The 24,946-nt window shown below is 49.4% G+C and overlaps 1 protein-coding gene across 1 annotated transcript in view; it reads left to right on the forward strand.

Annotated features, from left to right (window-relative positions):
- LAMB1 (laminin subunit beta 1) overlaps nucleotides 1-24,946 on the forward strand; it is a 44,203-nt gene that overhangs the window by 2,260 nt on the left and 16,997 nt on the right. Inside the window, exons 3-23 of the mRNA XM_055710621.1 lie at nucleotides 539-674; nucleotides 2,735-2,808; nucleotides 4,687-4,875; nucleotides 4,986-5,049; nucleotides 6,539-6,741; nucleotides 8,053-8,173; nucleotides 8,353-8,541; nucleotides 8,888-9,067; nucleotides 9,463-9,575; nucleotides 10,532-10,611; nucleotides 12,873-13,008; nucleotides 15,073-15,231; nucleotides 16,060-16,187; nucleotides 16,638-16,761; nucleotides 17,304-17,508; nucleotides 17,651-17,794; nucleotides 17,891-18,122; nucleotides 18,629-18,792; nucleotides 19,291-19,515; nucleotides 20,353-20,570; nucleotides 20,662-20,758. Of these exons, the coding sequence (XP_055566596.1) occupies nucleotides 539-674; nucleotides 2,735-2,808; nucleotides 4,687-4,875; nucleotides 4,986-5,049; nucleotides 6,539-6,741; nucleotides 8,053-8,173; nucleotides 8,353-8,541; nucleotides 8,888-9,067; nucleotides 9,463-9,575; nucleotides 10,532-10,611; nucleotides 12,873-13,008; nucleotides 15,073-15,231; nucleotides 16,060-16,187; nucleotides 16,638-16,761; nucleotides 17,304-17,508; nucleotides 17,651-17,794; nucleotides 17,891-18,122; nucleotides 18,629-18,792; nucleotides 19,291-19,515; nucleotides 20,353-20,570; nucleotides 20,662-20,758 (3,181 nt within the window). The remainder of the gene's footprint in view (nucleotides 1-538; nucleotides 675-2,734; nucleotides 2,809-4,686; nucleotides 4,876-4,985; nucleotides 5,050-6,538; nucleotides 6,742-8,052; nucleotides 8,174-8,352; nucleotides 8,542-8,887; nucleotides 9,068-9,462; nucleotides 9,576-10,531; nucleotides 10,612-12,872; nucleotides 13,009-15,072; nucleotides 15,232-16,059; nucleotides 16,188-16,637; nucleotides 16,762-17,303; nucleotides 17,509-17,650; nucleotides 17,795-17,890; nucleotides 18,123-18,628; nucleotides 18,793-19,290; nucleotides 19,516-20,352; nucleotides 20,571-20,661; nucleotides 20,759-24,946) is intronic.

Raw genomic sequence — 24,946 nt, forward strand, 5'->3', positions numbered from 1 at the left:
ACAAGCTGGATTCGGAGTAAAGTTAACCCCGTGCTGAAAGGGCTTGGTTACCAAATCACTGGTGGCCCACTGACATGCACTGAGCTTCGCTGGAGGTATCCCTAATGCAGAGAACTTGCAACTCCTAGCTAGCTCCCAAAAGCCAACATTATTTCACACAAGTCATGGAAGATGTAGTTTTGCATGTGTATGTTTGTATAGAAGCAGTTCGGCGATTTTCTGTAGATGCTGCCTTTGATTCTGACTTCTACTGGAGAATATGTGTGCTGGAAGAGATTTCCTGAGACTGCAATTTCAATAGAAAGCATACTTCTCCTAAAAATAAAGTTTATGGAATTCCTGGCATATTTTCCATTTGGCAATTTGCATTAATTCATAAAGGTAAATACACTTATCGTTTCAACAAAAAAAATACCTTTGATGACTCCTGCAGGCAAAATGAGTGGAATGTGATATGGATAGAAAATGCTCTTATCTGCAGGAAGCAACTATTGCCCTGTGGATAAAATCAGTAATGCTGATTGTTTTGTTGTTTCAGGAGGACAAAAAATGTTTCATATGTGACTCTGAGAATCCCTTCCACGATACTCTCAATCCTGACAGTCATCGCATTGAGAATGTCGTCACCACATTTGCTCCAAATCGCCTGAAGCTGTGGTGGCAGTCGGAAAATGGTACGGGGGTTTGTCTGGGAGACATTTCCAGGACTGGGAGCTGCTTTCCCCCCTTTTGTTCAAGGGTACCTGCGGGGTCGCTGCTATCTCTGGCCTGGTGGTTATTGTGTTGTGAAGGACCATGTTGTGCGAGGAGGGCTGAGTAAAACTGGCTCCTTTTGTGTGCCCTGGAGCAGTCCTTTATCCATAACGAAGGAGTTTCCTTAGTCCTTTGTGGGAGTGTTAGGACGAGCTGTCCCACTGCTTTGCAAGAATCCTTTCCTAAAGAGAAGTTCCTTGTGCTGGCTCCGAATCTCCCTCGTGTTTGGGCAGCAGGAGCAGAGCAGCCTTCCAGGAGGAAATATCCCGGGGCAGCACTGCCAAGGAAGCGCCGCAGGGCTTCCCCGGACCGACCCAGGGCTTCCCCGGAGCGCTGGGCTGCAGGGAGGGTGTGGAAGGAGGTTTGGGCGCGGGGCCGGGACTGCTGTCCTGCCTGCAGACTTCCCATTTCCCTGTCCTACGCCGGCAGAGCAAGGCCGGGGCATCTTGTACCCTGCAATCTACCTCCTCCCTCCTGGGCTCCCTGAATTCCTGTATCCATATGGCAAGCAGTAAAATGAACACCAGAAACAAGCCAGCTAGTTAAAAAAAAAAAATAATGATTGCATGTTAGTTTGGTGGCTTTTTTTTTTTTTTTTTTAAATCCTTCCTCTGTCCTTTTTACTTTTATGGTTATGTTTTTGGCATGCCTTCATACAGAAAACAAGGCATTGAGGTTTTTCAAACAGCAGTTTTACCCTGAAGCCTTAAAGCCAGCAGGACAGGATGGGATTTCTGCAAATACATTGGCAGTAGCTGTCTTACTGTTTGTGAAGAAAAAAAAAAAAAAAAAAAAAAGGTAATATTTGTAACATTTCTGCTGCCCGGTAAAAAAAATTTTCACTCAATCTATTTTAACCATTTAGATCAGCCTAGCAATCCAGTTGTCTCCAGTGGGTCTCTTCTGGCATTCCAAATAATTCATGTTTTTTGCAGCAGGCTTGGCAGCATTCACACAGAAAAGGCCTTAGCTCATAAGGTCATGAAAATGTCCTTCAACAATAAATAACAAATGATTCTTTCTGTCCAACTCATGTTTTCTTCTATTCAGGCATACAGCAGAAGGGACCGTTGCTGCATACTCCACATAATGTTACAGCTGGTCAAAAGTCTAAGCGCTTTATTGGTTTATTGTTTTCATTTCTCACCCTTTTTCCTCTGTAAATCTTGATTTTTTTGAAAAATTTCTAACCACAGTATAATTAACATCCAGCTGTTTTGAGAGGTCTCTTCGCATGACAAAATAATATTTGTTACTGGTTTTCTTCTTTTCTGTGTGGAGTCCTTGACCTTGGGTAGTCCTGCAGCAGAGTCTGGGAAACCTTTTGCCTCTCACCAGTTTCCTAGCCAGCATGATTGCAAAGCAGGGCTGTGGTGCTTGCTTTAGGGGTATTTGAAAAGCAGGTTGTAAAGGAACTGTTTCTGCATCTGAACGGACAGGAGAGTCCAGAGAGGGTGAAGGAAGGTGGGAAACAGCCCCCATCAGCTGCTGGTGAGACTTGGGGTGATGGGACTGCAGAATCTCACCCCTCTGTTGCTGCTGGATGGGCTGCAGCGTGTGAGGACAGCCTGGAGTCACCGTGCGGGTCTGGGCTCAGCATCCCCAGCTGTACCAGCCTCTGGGGGTGCTTTGGAGCCAGGACCCAGCCCACAGCAGTCCCCATCCGTACCCTACATCTAGTGATGTTAATCGTGTTACGTGGTCTGAAATAACGGCAACGCAGGCTCACACTTTGAGTGTAGCGCACGTGACGCAGGTGATGCACAGGAGTCCTGTGTGGCATGCACTCTTCAACAGGTCCGTGGTGTCTTCCCTGTACCTCAGTAAAGCGCTGACACTCGTGTCCCTTTACGACAACAGAGCTAAGTGGCAAAGAAAAGAGTCTCCATGCCACTGGAGCAAAGAGCTTTGGCAGAATTTAGATGTAGGGGCTGGTGCGTGTCCTTGCCTGCTGCATGGCTTCTTTTCTCTGCCCCTGCAGGTCTGGAGAATGTGACTATCCAGCTGAACCTGGAGGCTGAGTTTCATTTCACTCATCTCATTATGACCTTCAAGGTAAGGAAGCCACAGCCTTACCCCGAACCCTACAACACAAGGAAACGAGAGGTCTCGTAGTTCTTCACAGGGATTTGGGCTTTGTCTGAGCTGTTCTCCTGATTTTTTAGAGGTGCCAACCATGAGCTCCTGCTGAAGTTGTGCAGGAAGGCTGAGTTGTGCCTTGTGGCTTCAGCTGCATTTGGTCTCTGGTGAGGCTGCAGGAGGAAGCTGCACCCTGAAGCTGGGGGTTGTGTGGTGTCCATCTCTGGTAGTTGCGTTCTAGAATAAATCGTATAGTAGCAAGGATTTTTCTTCTTAAAAAAAAACAAAAACAATTTGGCCCTGATGTCGGTTTTCATTTGGCAAATGGAAAAGTCTTCAGGAAGAAGGAACATCTGTACACAAAGTGTCTTTGTTTCATTGTAAACAGATGTCTTGGAATGGCAGATTGTCCTGTACATCCTAAATCCCAAGCAAGCAGTAGTACCAAACTTCAGCTGAGGTTTCGGGGGCTGCAGCGATTTAGCCCTTCAGGAACTGCTCTTTGCATGTAAACAAATTCACCTCTTTGTTTTTACCCATCACATTTCTAGGAGAGCTGGTTCCTCTTCCCTGTGGCATTGACTTGGGTTTCTCCCGCTGCCTCGGGGTGGTGGCTGAGGTGGAAGGTGGTCCTTTCTGCTGGACCGCCGAGAGATCCCTGACCCGATGCAGGTGCTGTGGCCGGCTTGGTCTGCCATCAGGAGGAAGGATGCAGGGGAAAGACAGTTTAAGTCATGATTTGCTGACTTTATTTGTGTGGTAGACACTCGAGCTGCTTTACCTTTCCTCTGGGTTGCTACGTTTGTTGTTGGGTGAGATACCAGTTTGTAAGTTGGGTGATACTTTCAGCCAGGAAGCAGAAAGAACATTTCTTTCCACGTGTGACTGAAATGCTTTTGTGCTTGGCTCTGGGGGGGTCTTCTCTGAGCACATAAAAGTAATGAAGAGACTGTTGGTATTTCTTGGTAGGTGCAAGCCAGGTGTGAAACTAATGCCCACTTTTTGAGGGGCAGCGCATAAACTGGAACATGAGATTTTTTAGGTCAGAGGGTTTAAAAATCTTGTAAAAGTCTCATTAGTTAGTTGTTCTAGAGTTGAATACATGTGGGTAAGGAGGACGGTGGTTTGTGTGAAGTACGTGCAGCCTGCTGGAGTCTGGGCACAGCCAGCTGGAGGAGTCACTGGGGACTGGGGGAGTCGAATGCAGCGTGAATGGCTGAAGCTGAGCCTGTCATTCTCCTTAAAGAAGAAGGTTTTCTTAATGCAGCGCAGAGGACAGCTGGTACTGGGTGGCAGAGACACTGCAGAAGGGAGTGTGGTCCAACAAAGAGAGGTGGGCGATCCCAGGGCTTTTCTGAGCATCAGAGATAACTGCTCGGCAGGAGTTTCTTGGCCACTGGAGCTGGAGGGGAAGCACTGAAAGTGGCCTCCTGGTTCCCAAGGCAGGAGAGGAGGCCCATTAGGTCCTTTGCAGAAGATTAGGCAAGGAGGTACAGCGTGGAATAAGGCTGTGCTGCTTTCCACAAGCAGAGGAAAAAAATCTTTTTGTCTCCCTAAAGGCCTGCTTTAGCCCCAAGTTTTGAGAAAGGATTTGGAATAAAAAAAAATCTTACTTGAGTTTGCTCATTTATTGTGAACGTATTTAAGTGCTTGGCCACTGAATGCTGTCATTTTAAGGATGGGTGAACAGAAAGTGGGATATCAGCAGAAAAATATTTCCAGATATTGGAAGTAGTCAGTGCAGGGACAGAGATTAAAATCCAGACGTGTGGATTGCTCGCACTTAAAAGCACCTGATGTAAATGCAAGTAATAATGAACCTAATAAAATCTCTTTTGGTTTTCTTACTATTAGACGTTCCGTCCTGCTGCAATGTTGATAGAAAGATCCTCTGATTTTGGAAAAACGTGGCAAGTATATAGGTATTTTGCATATGACTGTGAGAGCTCGTTTCCTGGGATTTCAACTGGACCCATGAAGAAAGTGGATGATATAATCTGTGATTCCCGATACTCTGACATTGAACCTTCAACGGAGGGAGAGGTCAGAGGGTTTTTTTTCCTCACTATGTTTATTGTATAGCTTTTTTCCATACAAATTCAGATTGTCTTATTTTTAAAGCTGAATCTTCCGTTGTACCATTTTTCCTCCAGGTAATATACCGTGTTTTAGATCCTGCTTTTCGAATTGAAGATCCATACAGTCCAAGGATTCAAAGTATGTATACAGTTACCTCCAAGCTCCTTTGAAAGCATTTCTGTATTTACTTGCTTGCAAAAAAACCAGTCAGCCACAAATAAAACCAATAACAGTTTTGAAGTCATATGTTTGTGGTATGGCTTGGCTTCTTTCGCTGACTGGGATGATGACATGCTGGGAAATAACAATCAGTGTTGTCAACTCAAGTGATTTCTCTTATGCGCATCATTGAAATTGGTCCTTTTCTTAATTGATGAGGGATTTGGTATCATTAAACACCCCGTCTCCCCAAGGCACATGCAATTGCTGATAGAAACCTTAGAACGTGATCCTGTAGTTGTACAGTATTCAGAAAGCAAAAGAAACAACTGCAGAGGTACTTACATCATTCTGCATTTCCAGCTAAAATCAAGGGGGTCGTGTTTTATTTTTCAGAACATCTGAGTCATGGCTTTGGGTTGGTTGGCCTTGGTAGCACTGTGTGGCTGGCCAACACACATACAGTCATAAAACACAAATTACTGTAGTGTTCATATGTGGTCGTGACAATCTGGGCATGCCAAGGCAGATCTGTTGCTGAGCATGGCTCAGAGAGAAACCTCCTGGGGCATTTGGCCTGAACAGGGGACTGCAGCGCCTGGCCTTAAACTTGACTGCCAATTTAATGTGCGTTCTCAGTTTCGGTTTGTGTCCTTCACTGTAAAGCTAACTGAGCAGAAGAAAAGATCTGAGGTAGAAGAGTGTTGCTAGTTGCTAAATAAATTGCGTGTTTCTTTAACCAGCATTTTAAAGGAGAAACTCTGCTTTCGTGGGCTTGAAGTGGTTTTTCAAGCCTAGTTTCAAGGCTCTAAGAAATGACACAGGATTCATAACATCAAAGCAAACATGCAGACTGAATTAATTACTGCAATATTGTCTTGCCATGGATTGTCCCTCGAGAACTTCTCCTTTGTATTTGGTCAGTGATGGGGTCTTGCTTCTTTCAGCAAAATGTAATGTTATATTTGCTAGGAAATTCGGCCGTGTGAGAAAAAACATTTGTGTCTTGTTGTCAACTAAGATTTTTTTCTAAAAGGCTTGTAACTCTTCAAGCTCTTCGTCCACTTGTCAGCAGTTCCTTAATATCGGTTCCTTGCCCATCTTACACTTTAAAGGCCCAAAGAACCAGTGGCTTTTTGGTGCTACTGGTTTGTGCACCTTTAATAATATTTGTGTTTGTGCCTGCATATGTCTTTTATTATAAATAAAAGAGACTAGTATTTTTAATTAGGCTTACACTTACTTATACAGTGATCAACTTGTGGTAAGATAATGTAATTTTTTTAAAATTTGAGAGTATGAAGTGACGTGTGTAGTATGTAACTGCTGAAATTACATCTGATCTGAGCTGCCCATAGGAAGTGTGCTTGGGAAGTCACTCTGGCTTCCTCCCATTCAATACAATATCTGGTAAATAATCCCAAAACGGCCTTTGTTTTTGGTGGGGTTTTTTGTGTGTCCCCTGCAGACCTATTAAAGATTACAAATCTGAGAGTCAAATTCATCAAGCTGCACACTCTGGGAGATAATCTCTTGGACTCGAGGATGGAGATCAGAGAGAAGTACTACTATGCCATCTACGACATGGTGGTTCGTGGGAACTGTTTCTGCTACGGGCACGCCAGTGAGTGTGCACCAGTGGATGGCTTTGAGGAAGAAGTGGAAGGAATGGTAAATACTCGCTTTTCTGCATAAAGCTGTTCCTGTTTGTGCCTCTAAGTGGCTTAAAACAAATTGAAAGATGATAGTCTGCCCCCCCACGCTCCCCACCTTCAATTATCAAACAAGAAAACTTAAAACTGTTCCTCCTCAGCAAATGTATATTTTATTATTGGTGTTAATCAAGGGGAGAGAAGGTGAAAATTGTTTTAGCTTTCCTTCTCTAATTAGGTTAAAGAGCTGATGAAATTAAAAGGCAGGAATGCAGAAAGGGAGTGTAACAGTATGGGGCCAGAGATGGGCATGGGAATCAACTTGGTTACTCTAAAATTGAAGTGAATAGAGACATCAAAGAATGAAACACCTTTGCGAATCAAACATGACGTGTGTTTGTATCAGTCGTTATCAACTGAGAAATGGAGGCTGTAGCCGTAATCAACAGCAGGCTCTGAAGGAAAACCCTGCTGCCTGCGTTGTACGCTGCTGTGCAGGTGCTGCATCCCTTCTGGGTTCTGGTTTTCCCCCAGATTTTTGCCTGACAAGCAGTAATAGCACCCTTGTTAATGAGTGAGTTATTAACGGGACGAAAACGTGGAGGCACACGGGGAGGTTGTGTGGTTGCCCCAGGGGCAGCGGGGTGCTGGCGAGCGGGTATGCTCCCTTGCCCTGTGCTTTTAGTGAGTGTCTCCACCTGGGCAGCAGCAGGACTGGCTTTGCTTTTAAAATCATAGCTCCCGTGCCGGTTGTCCTCGTCGTCTACAGCAGCAGCTGTCACACGGTCACTGCTGGTCTACTTAGTACTTTTTCTGTACTGTACACGTTGAAGGCAAAGTCTGGGGTTGATGGTTAAAAGCCATCCAAACTGGCTGTTGTCTTTGCTTTGAGAACCCAGGCAGGACTGGAAACAAGGTGCTGAGCTAGCGACTGTGCTGGTATAACTAGATGCATGTTAATAGCTAATTAACAGCTAATAAACAGCTAACTTTGAAGTCCAAGAGGCTTTTGTGATTATTGAGGTGGAACTGTGCTCTCCTTGTTCATGCCTGAGAGTGTTTATTCAGGCAGTAGTTCGGTAAGGAAAGAAGGACAAATTTGTGTGAGGACGTTCTTACCTTGGCAGGTAAAGGATGCTTCTATGGCCCTTTATGTCTTCCTACATGCAGTTACATGCAGTAATGTCTCCAGAAGTATATTCTTTATGTACTGGCTACATTTTGCATTTATGTTTTGCATGGGGTTTTTTCCTTTCCTCTTTTATAACCAGCTGTATTCCTCTTTTTTAATTCTTTCTTTCTTTTTTTTTTTTTTTTTTTTAAATGACAGGTCCACGGACACTGCATGTGCAGGCATAATACGAAGGGGTTAAACTGTGAACAGTGTTTGGATTTCTACCATGACTTACCCTGGCGACCTGCTGAAGGCCGTAACAGTAATGCATGCAAAAGTGAGTTTGCGAAAAACGCAGAGCTGAGTTCTGGAGTGAGAATTACGTACCTGTTACTTGGGAACTTCTGACAATACGTAAAGCCCTGCATGTTCTTTGGTTGACTTGGTGCGTCTTTTCTGCAGGCTTGTTCCTCCCCTGGGACCAGACTCTTACTTTGCTTTCTGTCTTTGTCACAGAGTGTAACTGCAATGGCCACTCCAGCCAGTGCCACTTTGACATGGCAGTGTACATGACGACGGGGAATACCAGCGGGGGAGTGTGTGACGACTGCCAGCACAACACTGTAGGACGCAACTGCGAGCAGTGCAAGCCCTTCTACTTCCAGCACCCAGAGAGGGATATGCGGGACCCCGACATCTGTGAGCGTAAGTGCAGCCCCGCTCCTTGGGGTGGGAATAGCCATTGCATCCCGGCCATGGCCCCCCCTCCAGCTTTCCCTGGAGAGTTTAGGAATTACTTGCCTTCTTTTGGCCAGTGCCGTGCTCCCAAACAAAGATCCTTGAGGGAAGGTGGTTGTCTTGGTGATCTTGAGTGAGCCTGGCTGGGTTTTGTTTTCTCTTTGAGAATCTGGAAGTGTATCTGGTCATTACGTGTTCAACCCATGTCATGTCTAATACCTCTCTCTACACAGCAGCCGAATTTAAATAATTCGGTGTGAGCCTTTGCCTTTTCTTTTGTAGCAGTTAATCACACGCAGTGCTTCCTTCTTAGCTTGCAACTGTGACCCAGCTGGCTCCCAAAATGGTGGCATCTGCGATCGCCACACTGATTTCTCTACTGGCCTCATTGCCGGACAATGCCGTTGTAAATTATTTGTTGAAGGGGAGCGTTGTGACCTCTGCAAAGAAGGATTCTATGGCCTGAGTGCTGATGACCCAGCGGGCTGTCAGTGTGAGTAAAAACATATGTTCCTTTATGTGTGATCAAAAGCTGTTTGAGGAGCTGTGAGAACCAGGAGAAGTTGGTTTGTGGGGTGGGTTTTTTGCCTTTGTTTCATGGTTTTGCTAAAGGAAAAACATTCTTACAGATTTGCTGTAACTTGGAGTCCACCCGCCCTTAAAATTCAGTTCCACAGCTGATCCTTCTAGTGTATTCAGTGGAAACAGCAGAATCCTCCTTATTTGTTCTGTTATTTCCAGTTTTACGGGGGTGGGTGGTGGGCAAAGCATGCAATTAATCTCTGTCCTGGGAGGCGAAGCTTTAATGTAAATATTTAGGTTGGATGCTGTCTAAAACGTAACTCCAATCCTGCGTTTTGACCTGCCTGTTTGTATTTCCCAATCTAGCTTGTGCATGTAATCCTCTGGGTACCCACCCCGGGGGGAATCCTTGCGATTCAGAGACAGGAAACTGCTATTGTAAGCGCCTGGTGACAGGAAAGCAGTGCAATCACTGCCTGGTAAGCAGCCTGCCAGAAAATACGTTAGGAGATGCTAGTGTGAGGGAGGGTGGCTTGCGGAAAGCTGGGAGCAAGGTGCTGGCCGCTCTCTGCCCGCCCTGGCGTTCAGGCTGGAGCGGGCACCTCGGGGAAGCCAGGAGGAGTGAAGCACGCTGTGTTACAGGGACCGGGGAGGCACGTTAAGGCGGACAAGAGCATCCAGATTAATTCTCAGGACTGTAAGGACCGAGACATTAGTATATCTGGAGTGGTTGCGCAGTGAAAATGAGGGATCTGGGGCAGTTCCTGCTGGGGTGAAGGACAAAATGGTCAGAGAGGCAGTGTTACCAAAAAAAATGGCTTTCTATACAGGCTATTATTTTAGGCAGGGATTATCTCATACGCATACATTTCCATGTAGTGTTTATATGTGCTGGAGTGTTATAGAAACACACTGTCAGATAACGGGATGTGTTTGTATAAACACTGACGGGCTGTCTTATCTAACAGTGAACTATATGGAAAAGCTAAACAAGGCTGTCTGTCCGGCAGGCAGAGCAGCATCTCTGCAAGGGCAGTGCCCCGCACAAAGCCCCATGTGTAGCACTCTGCTGCGGGGTGACGTACCGGGCTGTGATTTTTCAAGCTTTTCATGGGTCAGGAGCCCAAACTGGTGTAAATGGTGCAGTAGGAGTAAGGTCTCTGAGCTTGGGTCCTCCTGAATCTTTTTTTAAAAGCTAGATAGAAAGAGGTGGGTTGTTTTTTTCAAGCCCTTGAGATGGTCAGTGAGGAGGAGGCGAGCAGGTGGGGAGGTTGTGCTGGTGGTTGTAGGGGTAGGCCCCCAACCAGGGGAGCAAGATTTATAGGTTGGGGGGCAGTCTGGGGTGGCTTACGCTGAGTATTTCAAAATGTGCCTTTGGGGTAGATGGGGTTAAATCAGCACTGGGTTACAGTGCTGGTGATGTTTCCTCCTACAGCCTGAGCACTGGGGCCTGAGCAATGACATGGATGGATGTCGGCCATGCGACTGCGACCAGGGAGGAGCGCTGAACAACAAGTGAGTCTCAGCCCATTTACTCTCCTGTAATCATTCACCCCAGTGAGTTTCCCTTCATTTGCAACCACAACATCCAGGGCTCAGTGTGCTGTGGAGGAGGATGTTTGGGACCGTCTTTCTGCCCCAGTGTGTTTGCCTGGCCACCAGCATGGGGGGAAGCACGCTAGCTGCACAGTACTGCTGCGCTGCCCCACTGGTGCTGCGTGGGGTGGGATGCGGACCAGGAAACGCCCACGGGGGAGGTGGAGGTTTTTCAGAGAAAAGCGTAGTTTTTGAAGATGCATCCATCAGTAAGAGCAGGGAAAGTCCTGGCTTAAATGCCTGGTCGGAGGGGTCCTGGATAGCCAAACTGCTCCTCTGACCGGAGCAGTTTCCTGTGCATTAGGTGCATGTCCGACCCCAGGCTTTTCAACAGCAGCATGTTGCTTTGCTTCCCGCCCCCCCACTTCCCTCCACAAACCCTTTGAAATATTCTACTTTTGTCCAAAGCCGCAGAAGTTTCCCAAGGGAGTGGACAAACTGTTTCCCACTGGAGCCCACTGGACTGCACCAGGGGAGTATGGGACTGGTCCCAGTGTGCCTCCTGTGGGACATCACAGCCTGCAGACACCCCATCTGTGGCAGGGATTGCCGTGGGAATGCCCCGTGGGCCGTCACTCCCCTCCAGTCCTGAGTGAATTATTACTCCTTGGCAGACAGCGGTGTAGCTGTTAGTGATTATTTACTCCCCCGTGCTTGCTCCCTGCACACAGGTCGGTTACACCGCATAGTTCCTAACAGCTCCCGCAGTGCAGCCGCGGTTCCAGGGGTCTGGGGTACAGGCTCAGCCACGGCCCAGCAAGGCTTTGCAGCCTGTTTCCCATGCATTGAGTCCAGCGATTGCAAAACCATGTGGGGAGGGGACATGCAGTGTCCTGGTGTGGGCGCAGAGCAGCCGTGCTTCCCCACAGCCACAGGAGAGCTGTGAAGCCTGGTGCTGGCTCCTGGCTTTGCTCTCGAACCTCAGTGGGAAGGGGGAACTTCCCCCTCCCCAGGGCTCTTCTCGGCTGCTGCATTGCTGCCTCCTGGCTCCTGTTCAAGATGTGGGATGCAGCACCTGGGGCAGCCACACCTTGCCTGACATTATCCCCCCCACCCCCCTGCCCCGCTGTAACCCAGGTGGTGGAGTCATCGCCATCCCCAGAGGGGAAACTGCCCAGCTCCCCTTCTGGGGCAGCTAGGGGACTTCTGGCATCTCAAAGTGAATGATTAAGTCAATCTCTGCAATTTAAAACATGATTTCGATTAGAAATTACTCTTAGAATGGGGGCCTGAGAAGCCTGGAGGTCTTCCATGGAAACCAGAGGGGTTTGACTTCTGGAAATGTTTCTAAATTCCACTCAGATTTCAAGAAAGGGGTGTGTTTTGGTGAACTGAAAAAACCCTGCTATGAAAAAGTGTGACCAGGTGTATGCAAAAATAGAACGTGGCCAAGGGTTCTTCATAATGCGGGGTGGACTGGGGGAACAATAAACCCGCCAAAAGGCAGTTTGGGTTAGAGATGTCTTGAGCAAATAAAATAGCTCTCTATGCAGGAAGTGGAGCTGCTGTGTGCCACCCTGGACAGGCCTCCTGCATTCCCCAGTGATGGCTTTGTCTGCCCCATTTCTTTGGCTGTGTCTGTCCTGCTTTAAAGCAGCCAGGTGTGGTTTCCCCCCCCCCGCCCCCGTGCGTAGCTGCTGGTGGGCAATGTCTCAGGATGTGCTTTGCAGCACAGGAAGGCAGCCTGACGTCGGGGGGGCATGCAGGGTCATGCATGTTCTTGCTTTGCCTAAGCCAATACAAACAGATACGCTGCTTGCATGGCCTGCAAGCCTGGAGCCGAAGGCTTGCAGGACAGACATGCCCCTTGGCTATGTCTGTGGTAGCAAGTGAAGCTCTCCCAGGACTGCTGTCTGGCCCCGGGGAGCTGCCTGCATCCATAGCAGAAATCCTCTTGCCATCCAAACAGAGGAAACCACACGCAAACTGCCTGCTGGAAACGGTCCCTGGCCCGTGCTTGCTCCCTAGGATTTGTTTGGGAGAGTGATAGTTGGCTTGAGCCAAGACTGCCATTTTAGCAGTACAGATGGTCCAGCTGTGCAGAGCCCGAGAATATCTCATGTTTAGATGCAGCTGTGTTCAGAAGTCCTTCTCCTGTGTCACACCAGAGTGGAAGATTGCTCCAGCACTGTCTCGGCATAGCCAAGATGAGCTGTAAATTCATTGCTCTTCTGTTTTAGCTGCTCGAGTCAATCCGGCCAATGCGAATGCCGGCCCCACATGTTTGGACGTCAGTGCAACCAGGTGGAGCCTGGCTATTACTTCATTTCACTCGATCATTACATCTATGAGGCGGAGGAAGCCAGCTTGGGTCCCGTGAGTAGCAGTTTTAGTGGGCTGGTGTGTCTGGTCAGGTGTGGGAAAGTTGTTTCACCATTTGGGCGTTGGAAGCATCTGTGTTATACCCTGAGTGTTTTGCAATTAAAATGTGGAAAACACAAAACTGAATTAAGTCTGAAAACTGTCAACCTGTAGTTCTTCAATCTTTGTATCGATAAATAATGAAGCAGTTTAGGGGGGGAAACTGCCATTTTCCTTTTTAAATCTGTTTCTTTGATCATGAATGTACAGCAAGTTTCCTGTCAGCATCCCTCTCTGTACTTCACTGTGTTCGCACCCACCGTACCTGCTTCTCCTTCCCCTCTTATCTCAAGAGCAGTGGGACAATGACACTGGCCTTCTTTTTGGTGCGGCTGAGACCAGGAGGGAACAAAGTATGCATTTAAGCACATTGCCACGGCTTTTAGAGTTTTTGTACGCCGGTAATACTTCTTTTATTAATGACTAAAACCACAGATGATTGTGCAAAAACCCCTGTTTTTGTAAGTGAGGTAGCCTCGTAACTTGTTTTGCCCGCTGGGCATGGTACATCAGCGTCTGGCTCTTTCTGTTTGCCATCGAACAAATAGCCTTGCTTTTAATTCATTAACAGCAGCTAGGTGATTACATCAATTTTTTTGCCTCCTGCAAGGAGTCAGGGAGAGGAGATAATGGTTTCTCTAAAGCAGCAGATCCTTTTCTGCCTGCAATTAGGGCACTTGGTCCTAATTTCTTTATTTCAGGCAAAATGCAGCACTTGGCAGTTTCAACCAAGGCAGAGGGTTTTTGTTCTCAGATAACCGCAGAGAGGGAAGACAGTGCAGAGCAGAAGCTGGACCACAGCAGAGGGCATGTGAGCTCGCACAGGGGTTTTGGTGCACTTGTGTCTGCGCAGCTGGAGAGGGGGTACCCCAGGCCTCGCCAAGGCTCGAGGGTGGAGGAGCCTGGCATGGAAACCCACCTACCTTGCCAAGCAGATTGAGGGGATGTGCTGCTGGTTTGCCTTTTGAAACCTTCAGAACAAACCATTTAAAAAAACTCCAGCATCGAAAGCCTTTCTCACAAATCTGGTGGCGGAATAAAACTCTGAATTCCCAGGCAGGGGACCAGCACAAGACAAAATGAAGTGACACCGAGTCGCAGGGGCTTTCAGGCAGTGCCAAGCCCCTGTGCTCCCAACAGCTGCGTGCCCTCACTTCCATCCTGCCTGGCATCCTCTCTGGGGAGCTCTGACCCTTTGTGCAAAGCCAAAGGGTAATAACTTACAGCCAGGCTCTTTTCAGAGTGTGAGAATACATGAGGGGACATCCTGAACTGATACGCATATATATAGATGTTTCCTTTCATTTTATCGCTTTCTAATGAAGCAGCTTCGTTAGGAATGCTCAGGATGTTGTTCTGTGGAGAACTATTTGTGGATGCAGATATATTTGAAATGGGAGGTTCGAGCACCACACGTTTCCATTTTCTGTTGCCTTTTTCCTCTTCTTTGCTTTATACAAAGAGCAACAGATAAAAATCTGGCACCTCAGACCGAAAGGAGTGATTTGGCTATTAAACGTCTATCAATGGTTAGGATGTCTGTTACTTAGTGATCTACTTTTCAAATGTTATGCTGAGCTGTGCTTTGGTTTGGAGACGCCCGGTGTAGTCAGGAAGTAATTAGCACTCAGCTTGAGTGCAGTTATGTGCCACTGCAGTAAATCCTACCACTACAAGTGTGATGTGAAAGTCTTTACAGTGGACGAGATGTTGTAGATGGTGGATTAGTTACTCACAGCAAGTTTTTTAATTTAACTCTCCACCATAACAGTGTAATGGATGAAGAGTTGTGCAGTGTTGTTTTATTTTATCTTCCTTGCTTTTTCTGTATGGTGAAGCGGAAGGGTAACAGTGTGCACACATATGGGTTTAAAAGAGAGTTTGTGTTGTCTGGGATGCAAACAATGGATGCTGCGATCCAGAAGTGATCCATCAGTAGAACTCATCACTTCATGCACTCCCATGGGGCTCGCAAATTTAATGTATTGGTATTCAAAATTCTGTTCCTTGTTTTTGTAGGGAGTAAATGTAATAGAGCGCCAGTACACGCCAGACCGCACACCATCGTGGACAGGCATAGGATTTGTAAGGGTCCCCGAAGGGGCATACCTGGAATTTTACATCGACAACATCCCCTACTCCATGGAGTACGATATTGTGGTCCGCTACGAGCCACAGGTAGGTCTGTGATTATGGGCATTGCTGCCTCCTGGCAGGCACTGGCTGTCCTGGCGCATGACTGACAGGAGCCCGGCGCTTCCAGGCATCTTCAGGACTCGGAAGACAAGAGTGGACACTCAGCTGAATGTTTGAGATGTGTCAAAATCACAAAGACGTTGACTGTTACAAGTATTATTTGCTTTACAGTTTCTTTCATTATTGCATTGTTTCAGCACTTGTTTAATGAGCAAATTAAAAAGTGACAAGTCCTGTCAGGACAGATTAGAATATAAATTTGGTATCAGCCAGATGGCTTTCTCATGGGTGGAAATGCTGTTACGGGTCTTAGAAGACAGCTCACCCATCCTGGATGTTGAATGCCAGCAGCCAAGAGTTTGCAAGCAGTTGGTTTTGACAGTGGATAATTCGCAGGGTGAAGGGAAAGGCAAAAAATCCCCACAGCTCCTCACCTAGAGCTTGGCAGCAGTTGACTGCAGTGAAATACTCGGGTACAGTACCAAGAGGTGGGGGGAGAGGAGGCTGCCAAACCCCCTGCTGATGCCGTGCTACAGATGGGGCTGCTGACCACCTACACCTAGTCATGTTTTTTTGGGAGGGAGGGAGGCTGTTGTGCTGGAGGATGCCCAGGGGCACTTGCCTTGTCTTGTCTCAGCCCGAACCTTCAGCCAGTCGATGCCCCATTGATGCTGGGGCCGCAGCCCCTCCTCTCTGAAGCGCAGAGACCACCCTGTCTGTGCTCATGCATTTCCTGCTGGCCTGAGCTCTGGATGCTCCTGGGAGCTTATGGCCGTTCCTTGATGCTGATCGGCCTTTTTTCCCCCCCAGTTGCCAGATCAGTGGGAAAAAGCTGTGATCAGCGTCTCACGCCCAGGGAAGATTCCTACGGGTAGCCGGTGTGGCAATACAGTTCCTGATGATGATAATCAGGTCGTCTCGCTGTCACCTGGCTCCAGGTCAGTATAACTGGATGGGACAAAAGGAGAAAAAACATCTACAAAACAATCAGGACAGAGTAACATCACGCTTCCAGTTTGCCGTGGCCTTTATGAAAAGGGATGAAATTTCGTTTCCAGTGAATTACAAAAACATATTTAGCATGGTATCTGTAGACTCAAAGCTTCTAAGTTTATTCTTGTTTTCTGATTTGTTTTGTTCGCCGAGTAAAGAGGGGAGGGAAATGTTTGCACAGCCTGTGAGTGAACATCGGTATGGCTCTTTATCTGGTGGATTAACTTTTCCAGTTATGACTTGCACAAGCCTCCAAACTGTTTCTTTCACATCAAACTTTTGTTCTGCCCAGTCTTGGCCTCTTTTCCATTATCTTGATTGCTTTGCAGGGCTACCTGAAATGCTTTATGGCACTGGATGTTTGAAGTAAGAATTGTTTCCTGTTCCTCATCTAGATACGTCATTTTCCCGCGGCCTGTCTGCTTTGAGAAGGGGCTGAATTACACCATCCGCCTGGAGCTGCCCCAGTACTCCTCAGTGGATACAGAGACGGAGAGCCCATACACGCTTATTGACTCTGTGAGTAAAAACTATTTTGGGGATGCTCTGGGGTACAAGTGTATTTAGAAGCCTGAAAGTTTGCATCTCTTCTGGCATGAGTCTGTGTAAATCTAAAGTAATGTTTTACAACGTTGTTGCTTATGGCTGAAGCCAGGTTTTAACTGAGCAAGATAAAACAGTTTAGGTTTCTTCAGTCTCAAAGTATGTGGGGTTTTTTTTTGCTAAGAGGCTTTTGCTGTATTTTACAGAACTGCAGCTAGTTCCAATGGCCTGTAGTTTCTTCGGGGAGGATAATGTGTGCCATGTATGTCATGAATGTCAGCATCAACCTTTTTCTTTTGAATGGATAGAATTTGGTAGATTTGGTAAGAATTTGGTAGATACCAGAACTATTCCACAAAAAACTAGAGAAATACCGTCATTTACCTTCCACATTCTGTCTGGCTGTTTGCTTTTTGGCCAATGAAGGGTGATAGGAAATGGGATAATACTGAATTTTCATAATTTTGGCAGAGACTATTTATAAATAGTGACACTGTCACTGTAAAATTGTTTTGTAGCTTGTTCTCATGCCATACTGCAAATCACTGGACATATTCACAGTGGGAGGCTCAGGTGAAGATGTGGTCACGAACAGCGCTTGGGAAACTTTCCAAAGATACCGGTGTCTGGAAAACAGCAGGAGTGTTGTGAAAACTCCCATGACTGATGTCTGCAAGAACATCATATTCAGCATTTCTGCGCTATTACACGAGACCGCATTATGTATGTAACTGTCTACTTGTAGGGCACCCTGCACCTGGAAGCTGGGCAGCGCGTGCAGGCAGAGTGGTTTGCGTGAGATGGGGCAGTTGGTTCGTGTCCTGCGCCACGGTACTCACTCCTCCCGATGCTTTTCTCTGCTCAGCATGCCAGTGTGACCCCCAGGGCTCCCTGAGTTCGGTGTGCGATCCCAGCGGAGGACAGTGCCAGTGTCGTCCCAATGTTGTTGGAAGACAGTGCAACAGATGCGCCCCTGGCACCTTTGGGTTCGGGCCAAGTGGATGCCGATGTACGTTAAACCCTTGGCTCCGGGCTGTGCTGCGGCCGCGGCCCCGTGTTTAGGACTTGCTGTGGAAACGCAACCCCTCTCCCCCTCTCCTTGCAGCGTGTGAGTGCCAGGTCCGAGGTTCTTACAACGCCTTCTGTGATGCAGAGACGGGCCAGTGCCACTGCTTCCCCGGGGTGTACGGGCGGCAGTGTGACCGCTGCCTGCCTGGCTTCTGGGGCTTCCCCAACTGCCAGCCCTGCAACTGCAATGGTCACGCTGACGACTGCAGCCCCTACACCGGAGAGTGCCTGAGCTGCCGGGACCACACGGCAGGGCACAACTGCGAGAGGTATGGCGTGCATGCCCCCTCCCTGGCCCCTCTCCTTCCCTGCAGAGGATGGGCACAGCAGCTGCTTCCCTCTGGTACTGGTGCTCAGGCGGGTGTGAAGCCATGGAAAGTCCCTGGACCCCTGGAGCCAGAGCAGTGCTGGTGGTCCTAGAGGAGGATGCAAGCGGGGAACCCCCTCTTCCCTGCCCACCAGCTTGCACTTCCCAGCAGCGCCTGCCCAGGCGGCCGGGAGCACGTTGCAGGATCCCAGGGCTTCAGAAAGGCTTTCTCCATTGCAGCCTCCTGAGAGGCATCTGCCTTGGGTCTCCTGCTCTTACACTGGCATAAACCAGACAAATTTGCTTCTATGGGCACAGCTGCTTGGAGTGTGAGCGGCGTGAGAGAGCCATAAGGATATTTTTTCACCCTTTGGTTCTTCACAATGGTTGAAACCCAGAGTATAGCTACGTCAAGGCTGCGGTCTGTTTGCCTGTGGTCCCCTGCATGCCATGTACCCCACCGCATAGGTGCCAGGCTGGCTACTATGGAGACCCCATCCTGGGCTCAGGTGACCACTGCCGCCCCTGCCCGTGCCCTGACGGCCCCGAGAGCGGACGCCAGTTTGCCAGCGGCTGCTACCAGGATCCAGTCACGCTGCAAGTCGTGTGCGTCTGCAGTGTGGGATACATAGGTACTTGGTGGGTGTGTGGAGGGGGGCTGGGTGGGTTGAACCTCCTGGTGAGAAGGGCTGTGTTCGTATGGATTGTTGGTTGCGACCACAGTGCCAGTGTCGGTGTGTTGCTGCTGGAGGTTGGCAGCAGTTGGAAGGTACCAGGGCTGGGCAGCTTGTGCAGGTGATGCCGGCCGTGAACCTCATCTCCGCCAGCGTGGCAAGGGGTGACCAGTGGTCAGCAGAGATGGATGGGAAGGACAGCGATGGAACTGAGGGGACAAGTGTGCTGGCAGCTGGGCTGCAGCACTGTACCTCGGTGCCCTAGGCGGTACCATCCATGCTGCGCCAAGCTACCGCAGTCTCACGGAGCGCTGCCTCTGTTGCTTCGAGCATGATCTGATTAACACTCCCCACCCCTTAACAGCCTTTTTTGTCTTGCCTCAGTCTTGCCGTCTGTGGGGCCGCGCACTAGCGAGCCATGATGGCAATTCCCACCGTGCCTGTTTGTTCAAACAGGCAGTCGATGTGATGAATGTGCGTCTGGCTTCTTTGGGAGTCCCGACGAGGTTGGCGGCTCCTGCCAGCCATGCCAGTGCAACAACAACATCGACACCACAGACCCGGAGTCTTGCGACAAGAGGACGGGAACGTGCGTGAAGTGCCTGTATCACACGGAGGGTGCAAACTGCCACCTCTGCAAACAGGGCTATTACGGGAGCGCCCTGCAGCAGGACTGCAGAAGTGAGTGGGGAGGCGCGGCCGCAGCCCCCGCCAGCTGTGTGGTGGGGCAGCAGCTGCCTGCGTTGTCTCACCTGGGAGTGTTTGGGGCGGAGGGGAAACCTCATTACCTGCAGCTGGAGCTGGTGCCTGGCCAGGCGGGGAGTCCTTTACATTTGACAGGGAGAGCAGGGACAACATTTACATGTGCTGAAAGGATGAGGCTTATGTGGGAGGGGGGTTTCTTGCCCTCTTGTTAGCAGTCTTTGTGTATCCCTTTCCCCAGAGGTGAGGGTGGCGGGGTGAGGGTTTGGCTTTTGCATGCACCCGCGTCCCTGCAGATGTGGCTGGGCAGGGGGAGCAAGGGCCGAGGTGAGGAGCCGAGCCAGGCGGCGGGGAGGCAGAGCCACCTCCTGTGGCACCAGGCACAGCCCGGCAGGGAGACGGGCTGCTGGGGGGAGAGCGGAGCCCGGCTCTGCTTGGCACGCCATCGGCCACCCCGCGCAGGTCTGCTGCTGTAGCCAGCCGACCGGAGCTGGCAGGCGTGGACTTTGTCGCATACAGAGCGGGGAGAGGAGAGCAGAGGGAAGGCTGGGCTGCTTGGACGAGGGGCTCCTGGCACCTGCTGTGTGCTGGGGCAGAAGCTGCAGGGGTGGCCAGCCTGGGATGGGAGAAGAGCTCTTGTATGGTCCTGGGAGTTGGGTCAGCCACGGGCTGGCCCGGCCTGGCCACAGGCATTGGGATGTGCCAGCATCTGCCCACACCTCTGGGGACTCGGGAGAATGAACTGAATGTGGGCTCCGGGCAGCCTGGTGACGGGGGGCAGGCTGACAGCGAGGCGCCGTGCTCTTTCCCTCACAGAGTGCGTCTGCAACTACCTGGGCACCATCCGGGAGGACTGCGAGGGCTCGGAGAGCTGCCGGTGCGAGGCGGCCACGGGGCAGTGCCGGTGCCTCCCCAGCGTGGTGGGGCAGACCTGCGACCGCTGTGCCCCGCACACGTGGAGGCTGGCCAGCGGCGCCGGCTGTGAGCCCTGCGGCTGCGACCCCGCGCGCTCCCTCGGACCCGCCTGCAACGAGGTGAGGGGAGCGGGGGGCACGCTCCGCCAGCTTGGCCCGTGCTCCGGGCGGCCGGGCTGCTCACGTCTCCTCTTGGGGTTCCTTTTGGCAGTTCACGGGGCAGTGCCAGTGTATGCCGGGCTTTGGAGGCCGGACCTGCCGGGAGTGCCAGGAGCTCTTCTGGGGTGACCCAGGTGTGGAGTGCCGAGGTGAGTCCCCAGTGCCTGCTTCTCCTGCTCCTTTTGAAAGGACCGGGTGGTTGGGTGTGCCATCACCCCCTGGTGCGCCGGGACACCCCGGTGCCAGGAGCAGCCCCCCCGGTGACCCCTGCCCATGCCCGTATGAGCCTTGGAAATGAGGGAGGAAGGTGGGGGGGGGCCCTGTCCCCGGGGTTGTGCTGCCTCCGGGGACGGGAGTCGCGTCAGGAGCCTGGCCTGGCGCTTGTGGTTTACTTTATTTCTTGTAGGACCCTTATTTAGAAACAAAACTTCTCTGTTTAGAAAATAGCTCTTCTTTAACCATGAGGTTGCAGTGCCGTAAGGTAAGCTGGTGTGGTAAGAAAACATGCTGAAAGTGTTTGGGTTCGAGAATTGGTCTGGAAACCAGTTTCCTTTGCCTTTGGATTGTACGTAGTGGAAGGTGACTGCTCTTTTGCCTCTTGATAGGGAGACTGAGCCTGAAGAAATAAGGTTTTTGATTTAGTAGGGAGACTGTCCTTATATCTCAGACTAAAATAAAGGAGCAAGCAGAGACCATGCAGTGCGTTAGCCATAGCTACATGCCACAAAACTGAGCACCATGAAGTCGCTTGTTTAGAAAACTGGATGCTCTCTGTCCTTTTGTTATAAACAAGTCTGTTCGTTAGCTGGAAAAGAAACTTCAAACACTGTCCAGACCAGAACAAACTTGTATCTCTGATCTGTTCAAATAGGAGCCTTTGCCAGGAGGGTTTGCAGTAGATTAAGGTATTTTTTTCCTGCGGGGAGGAATGTGCTTGCTGTGGTCTTTAATAAATCCCTTACAATAGAGATACCTTAAAGCCCATTATCTAACGAGATAGGCAGGTCACAGCTACTTGGTTAATGCAGCAGATGAAAGGACTGGGGGATTGTCCCAGCTCCTGAGTACATACTGGGTTTCTCGGGGGAGAGGCAGCCTTTTGAGGAGGCTGTGTGTATTCTGGTGTGGTGGAGGGCACTGACCCTGCTGGCTCCAGGGCAAGGATTGTGTCTTGGTATCAGCTGTCGCCATCAGGGTTTATTGATGGAGTCCATCTGCATACCTTATCAGCAGGATTTTGCAGCGTACCAGCACTTCTTGTGTCATGGAGTTTCTGCTGCCTTTTGAGCATGTGAAAACCTGCTCTTTAATCTTTCTGAAGTAAAGAGAGGATATTATTCAGGGCCTGGTTTTACCATGTAAGCTCTATGCTCTCCTTCTAGCTCGTTGCACTTACTGCCCCCAAGTGACACTGGAGACTCACAGGAGTAGAAATGCAGATTTTTCTTCAGGATTGCATCCAACATGAAGTCTCTGTGGCAGGTGGGGAGAGCTGGTGCCCAGAGCTGAGCTATGGCAGCCTGTGGTGTGATGCTCCAGACGGGCTTCAGGCATGCACTCGCTCATGGAGCACATCCAGCCCCACAGCACTGCCGAGTCTCCTTGGCATGGTGGGGTCAGTGTCTCCTGCCCCGTCTCCCATCCTTCCTCCGCAGGGAGAAAAGCGATTTCTCAGCCCGCATTTAGTCCTGGCGAGCAGAGCGGTGATGCTAAGGCTGGCAGATGTGCAGCCGCCGTGTGGGCAGGTGACAGCTCTTAGTGGTGGGCAGTTTGCAGGCACACTGGAAAGCTGTGCCGTTTAAGGAGTTGCAGAGCAGTGCCCCTGGAAAATCGCTGAACTGTGGCCTGCAGCCAAGGTGAAGCTGGAACTGAGGTGGGGATTCATCACAAATATGTCTGCTCCAGCTGTAGGGGGACACCTGGGCTCCTGGCCATGGTGGTTGCCACCTGCCCTTGGCGGCGTGCTCGTGCTGGCCCAGGCAGCCAATATGGCCACATTTGTGTTGCGTTGGGGAAGGAACTACGAACCAGTCTGGATGGGGAATGGCAAGAGCTCTGAACCGCGTGAGTATGGACGGTGTTTTTGCTGTGGGCGCCGAGCTGATGTGGAGGTGTGGATGTCAATCCTGACCACTCCAGGGTGGGATCCTTCACTGGCTGGGGCAAGTGTCTTCTGCTCAGGGTTGGTAATCACAGGGTGAATCGCTCAAGTGACAGTGATATGTGATCTCTTTACAAGAGGTCTTCAGGCTGCTGGCACCAAAAGACATGAGTTCCTGCTGAGAAATGGGGGCTGTGCTGCCTGAATTGATTTCACACGCTTTACAAATTTTTTAATTACTAAAAAAAAAGAAGTGAGGTCATGTGAACACAAGTGCCTGCAAATAACCTGTAGACACAGCTGTGTGGAGATGTACAAAATAGCCCATCTAGGACAGGCTGGGGGCTGCAGCCCCCAACATGTTCCCAGGCACTCACAGCAGCACCAAGCTGTGGATGTGGCCCCGGGGTCCCAGCACACTCTGCTGCAAACCAGAATCCAGGGAACGCTGCTGCCTTCCCCATCAATGGTAGTGACCATTGCTGGCTGCTGCCTGTGACTTGTTTCTGTGATCTTCGTAAGATCAGAGATGGTGAAGCAAAAGCTGGGGGAGGCAGGTTTTGCACCTGGTTTGGGTGCTTTGATTTGCAGTCTGTGCTCCCTGGAGGGGAGAGAAAGCATCACCTGATGTTTCCTCTCTGCGCGTCCTCTCTGCATGCATGAACAAGATCACACGTGGACCAAACCGCTGGGACAAGCTAAGGTGGGTGCCTACGTTTGGGCAGCGTCTTGACCCCTCGGTACCTCCTGCCACCCACAGATGTCCATTGGGGATTACACACTGCAGAGACTATAGGACTGGGACTTTGGAGACTGCTTCCCCCATGCTTTGCGAAAGCACAGCAGTTACTCATTTAATTTAACATAATGCATGAAACAAGCACAGGACGGGTGTAGAGGACAGGGCCACAGCCTCAGACTCGTGCAGGTTCCTACGAGAATTAGTGAGCAGGAGCTGTGCTGTGAGTGTCATCTGCCTGGGTGGGGGGACGGGGGGACAGTGGCAGCCCCTTTGCAGGTCTTCTCCGGGCATTGCTTCAGAGCTATGCAGCTCTGCGCGAGCCTGCACGTGAACATGTGCGTGTGCATAAAAATCCTTGCTAGGGTAGTAAATAATAGGATTACAAATTTCATCAAACTTGAGTCTCCCAGGCGTCTGCTGGACCTTTTCCAAAGCCTGGCAACCAAAGTGCAGGACTCGGCATGCTGAGCTCTGTGCTGGCTTCAGCCTGCAAAGCACATTGCTGGCAGGAGGCTCCAGGGAAGGCTGAGGTACCGTGTGGCTGCAGATGGCAGCTCCAACAATGCCCTTGCACAGCAGATACTTGAAGTTTGTGTTTCATGTAATATAAAGGAGACAACAATTTTACTATCATTAGTAATCACCATTTTTAATACAATTTTTAGTTAATTGAACAAACAGAGTGCAAGTTAGTAAAAGGTACTGTATGAGATTGAAGGTTAAGTTGTATTGCTATATCCCCTTTACAAGAAGCATACCTGTGTCAATATTTTTGTGTCTGACTTGAGTATCAAGCCCTATTGTAAAAATCAGAATTTAATTGAAATGAAACGGGGGTGGGGGTGAAATGATGGTTTTTATCAAATACTCATTTCAGACATTGGCAGGAAGTTGTTTTTTTTCAGTTTTTAGACTTTGTTTTGTACCTGATGCCAAAATATCTGTTCACTGAAAATTACCCCATTGCCATTTAAGAATAGGCTTCATGGTCTTAATGTAACACCTGGGTCTGTCACGTAGGCTGATTTTGTAGGAGGTATTTATGTTGCAGAGGGTAAGATTAGCAGATACTTCTTTTCCTTCTCTGCCAAGTGTCTAAAGGAAGCCAGACTAATTCTACACTAAAGAAAACAGAATTTTCGCCATGAATTTCATAATTTCAGTTGACCTGTGGTTTTAAAATATTGTAACGTACATTGATTGTTTCCAGAAAATTGCCCTTTTGGCAAGGTCTGCTAGCATGTTAAAATGCAGCACAGCTCTAGTAATTCTAGGCTGGGATCTTACCTTACCTGGTGTACTGAAAGTTGTAACACTGAGGAGTTAGCAACATGCTTACAGGGTAATTTGAATCAATAGCTGATTATTCAGAAGAAATTTGCTAGCTCTGCAAAACTTTCAACCTTGTGAATGGTTTCCTCATCATAGTGCCTCACTACCACTGGGAAATGATGCCAGGAAATCATGTTTGAACAAACCCTTTGTTTTTTTGCT

The sequence above is a fragment of the Falco cherrug genome, chromosome 5, assembly GCF_023634085.1.
Source record: "Falco cherrug isolate bFalChe1 chromosome 5, bFalChe1.pri, whole genome shotgun sequence".
Classification (NCBI taxonomy): domain Eukaryota; kingdom Metazoa; phylum Chordata; class Aves; order Falconiformes; family Falconidae; genus Falco; species Falco cherrug.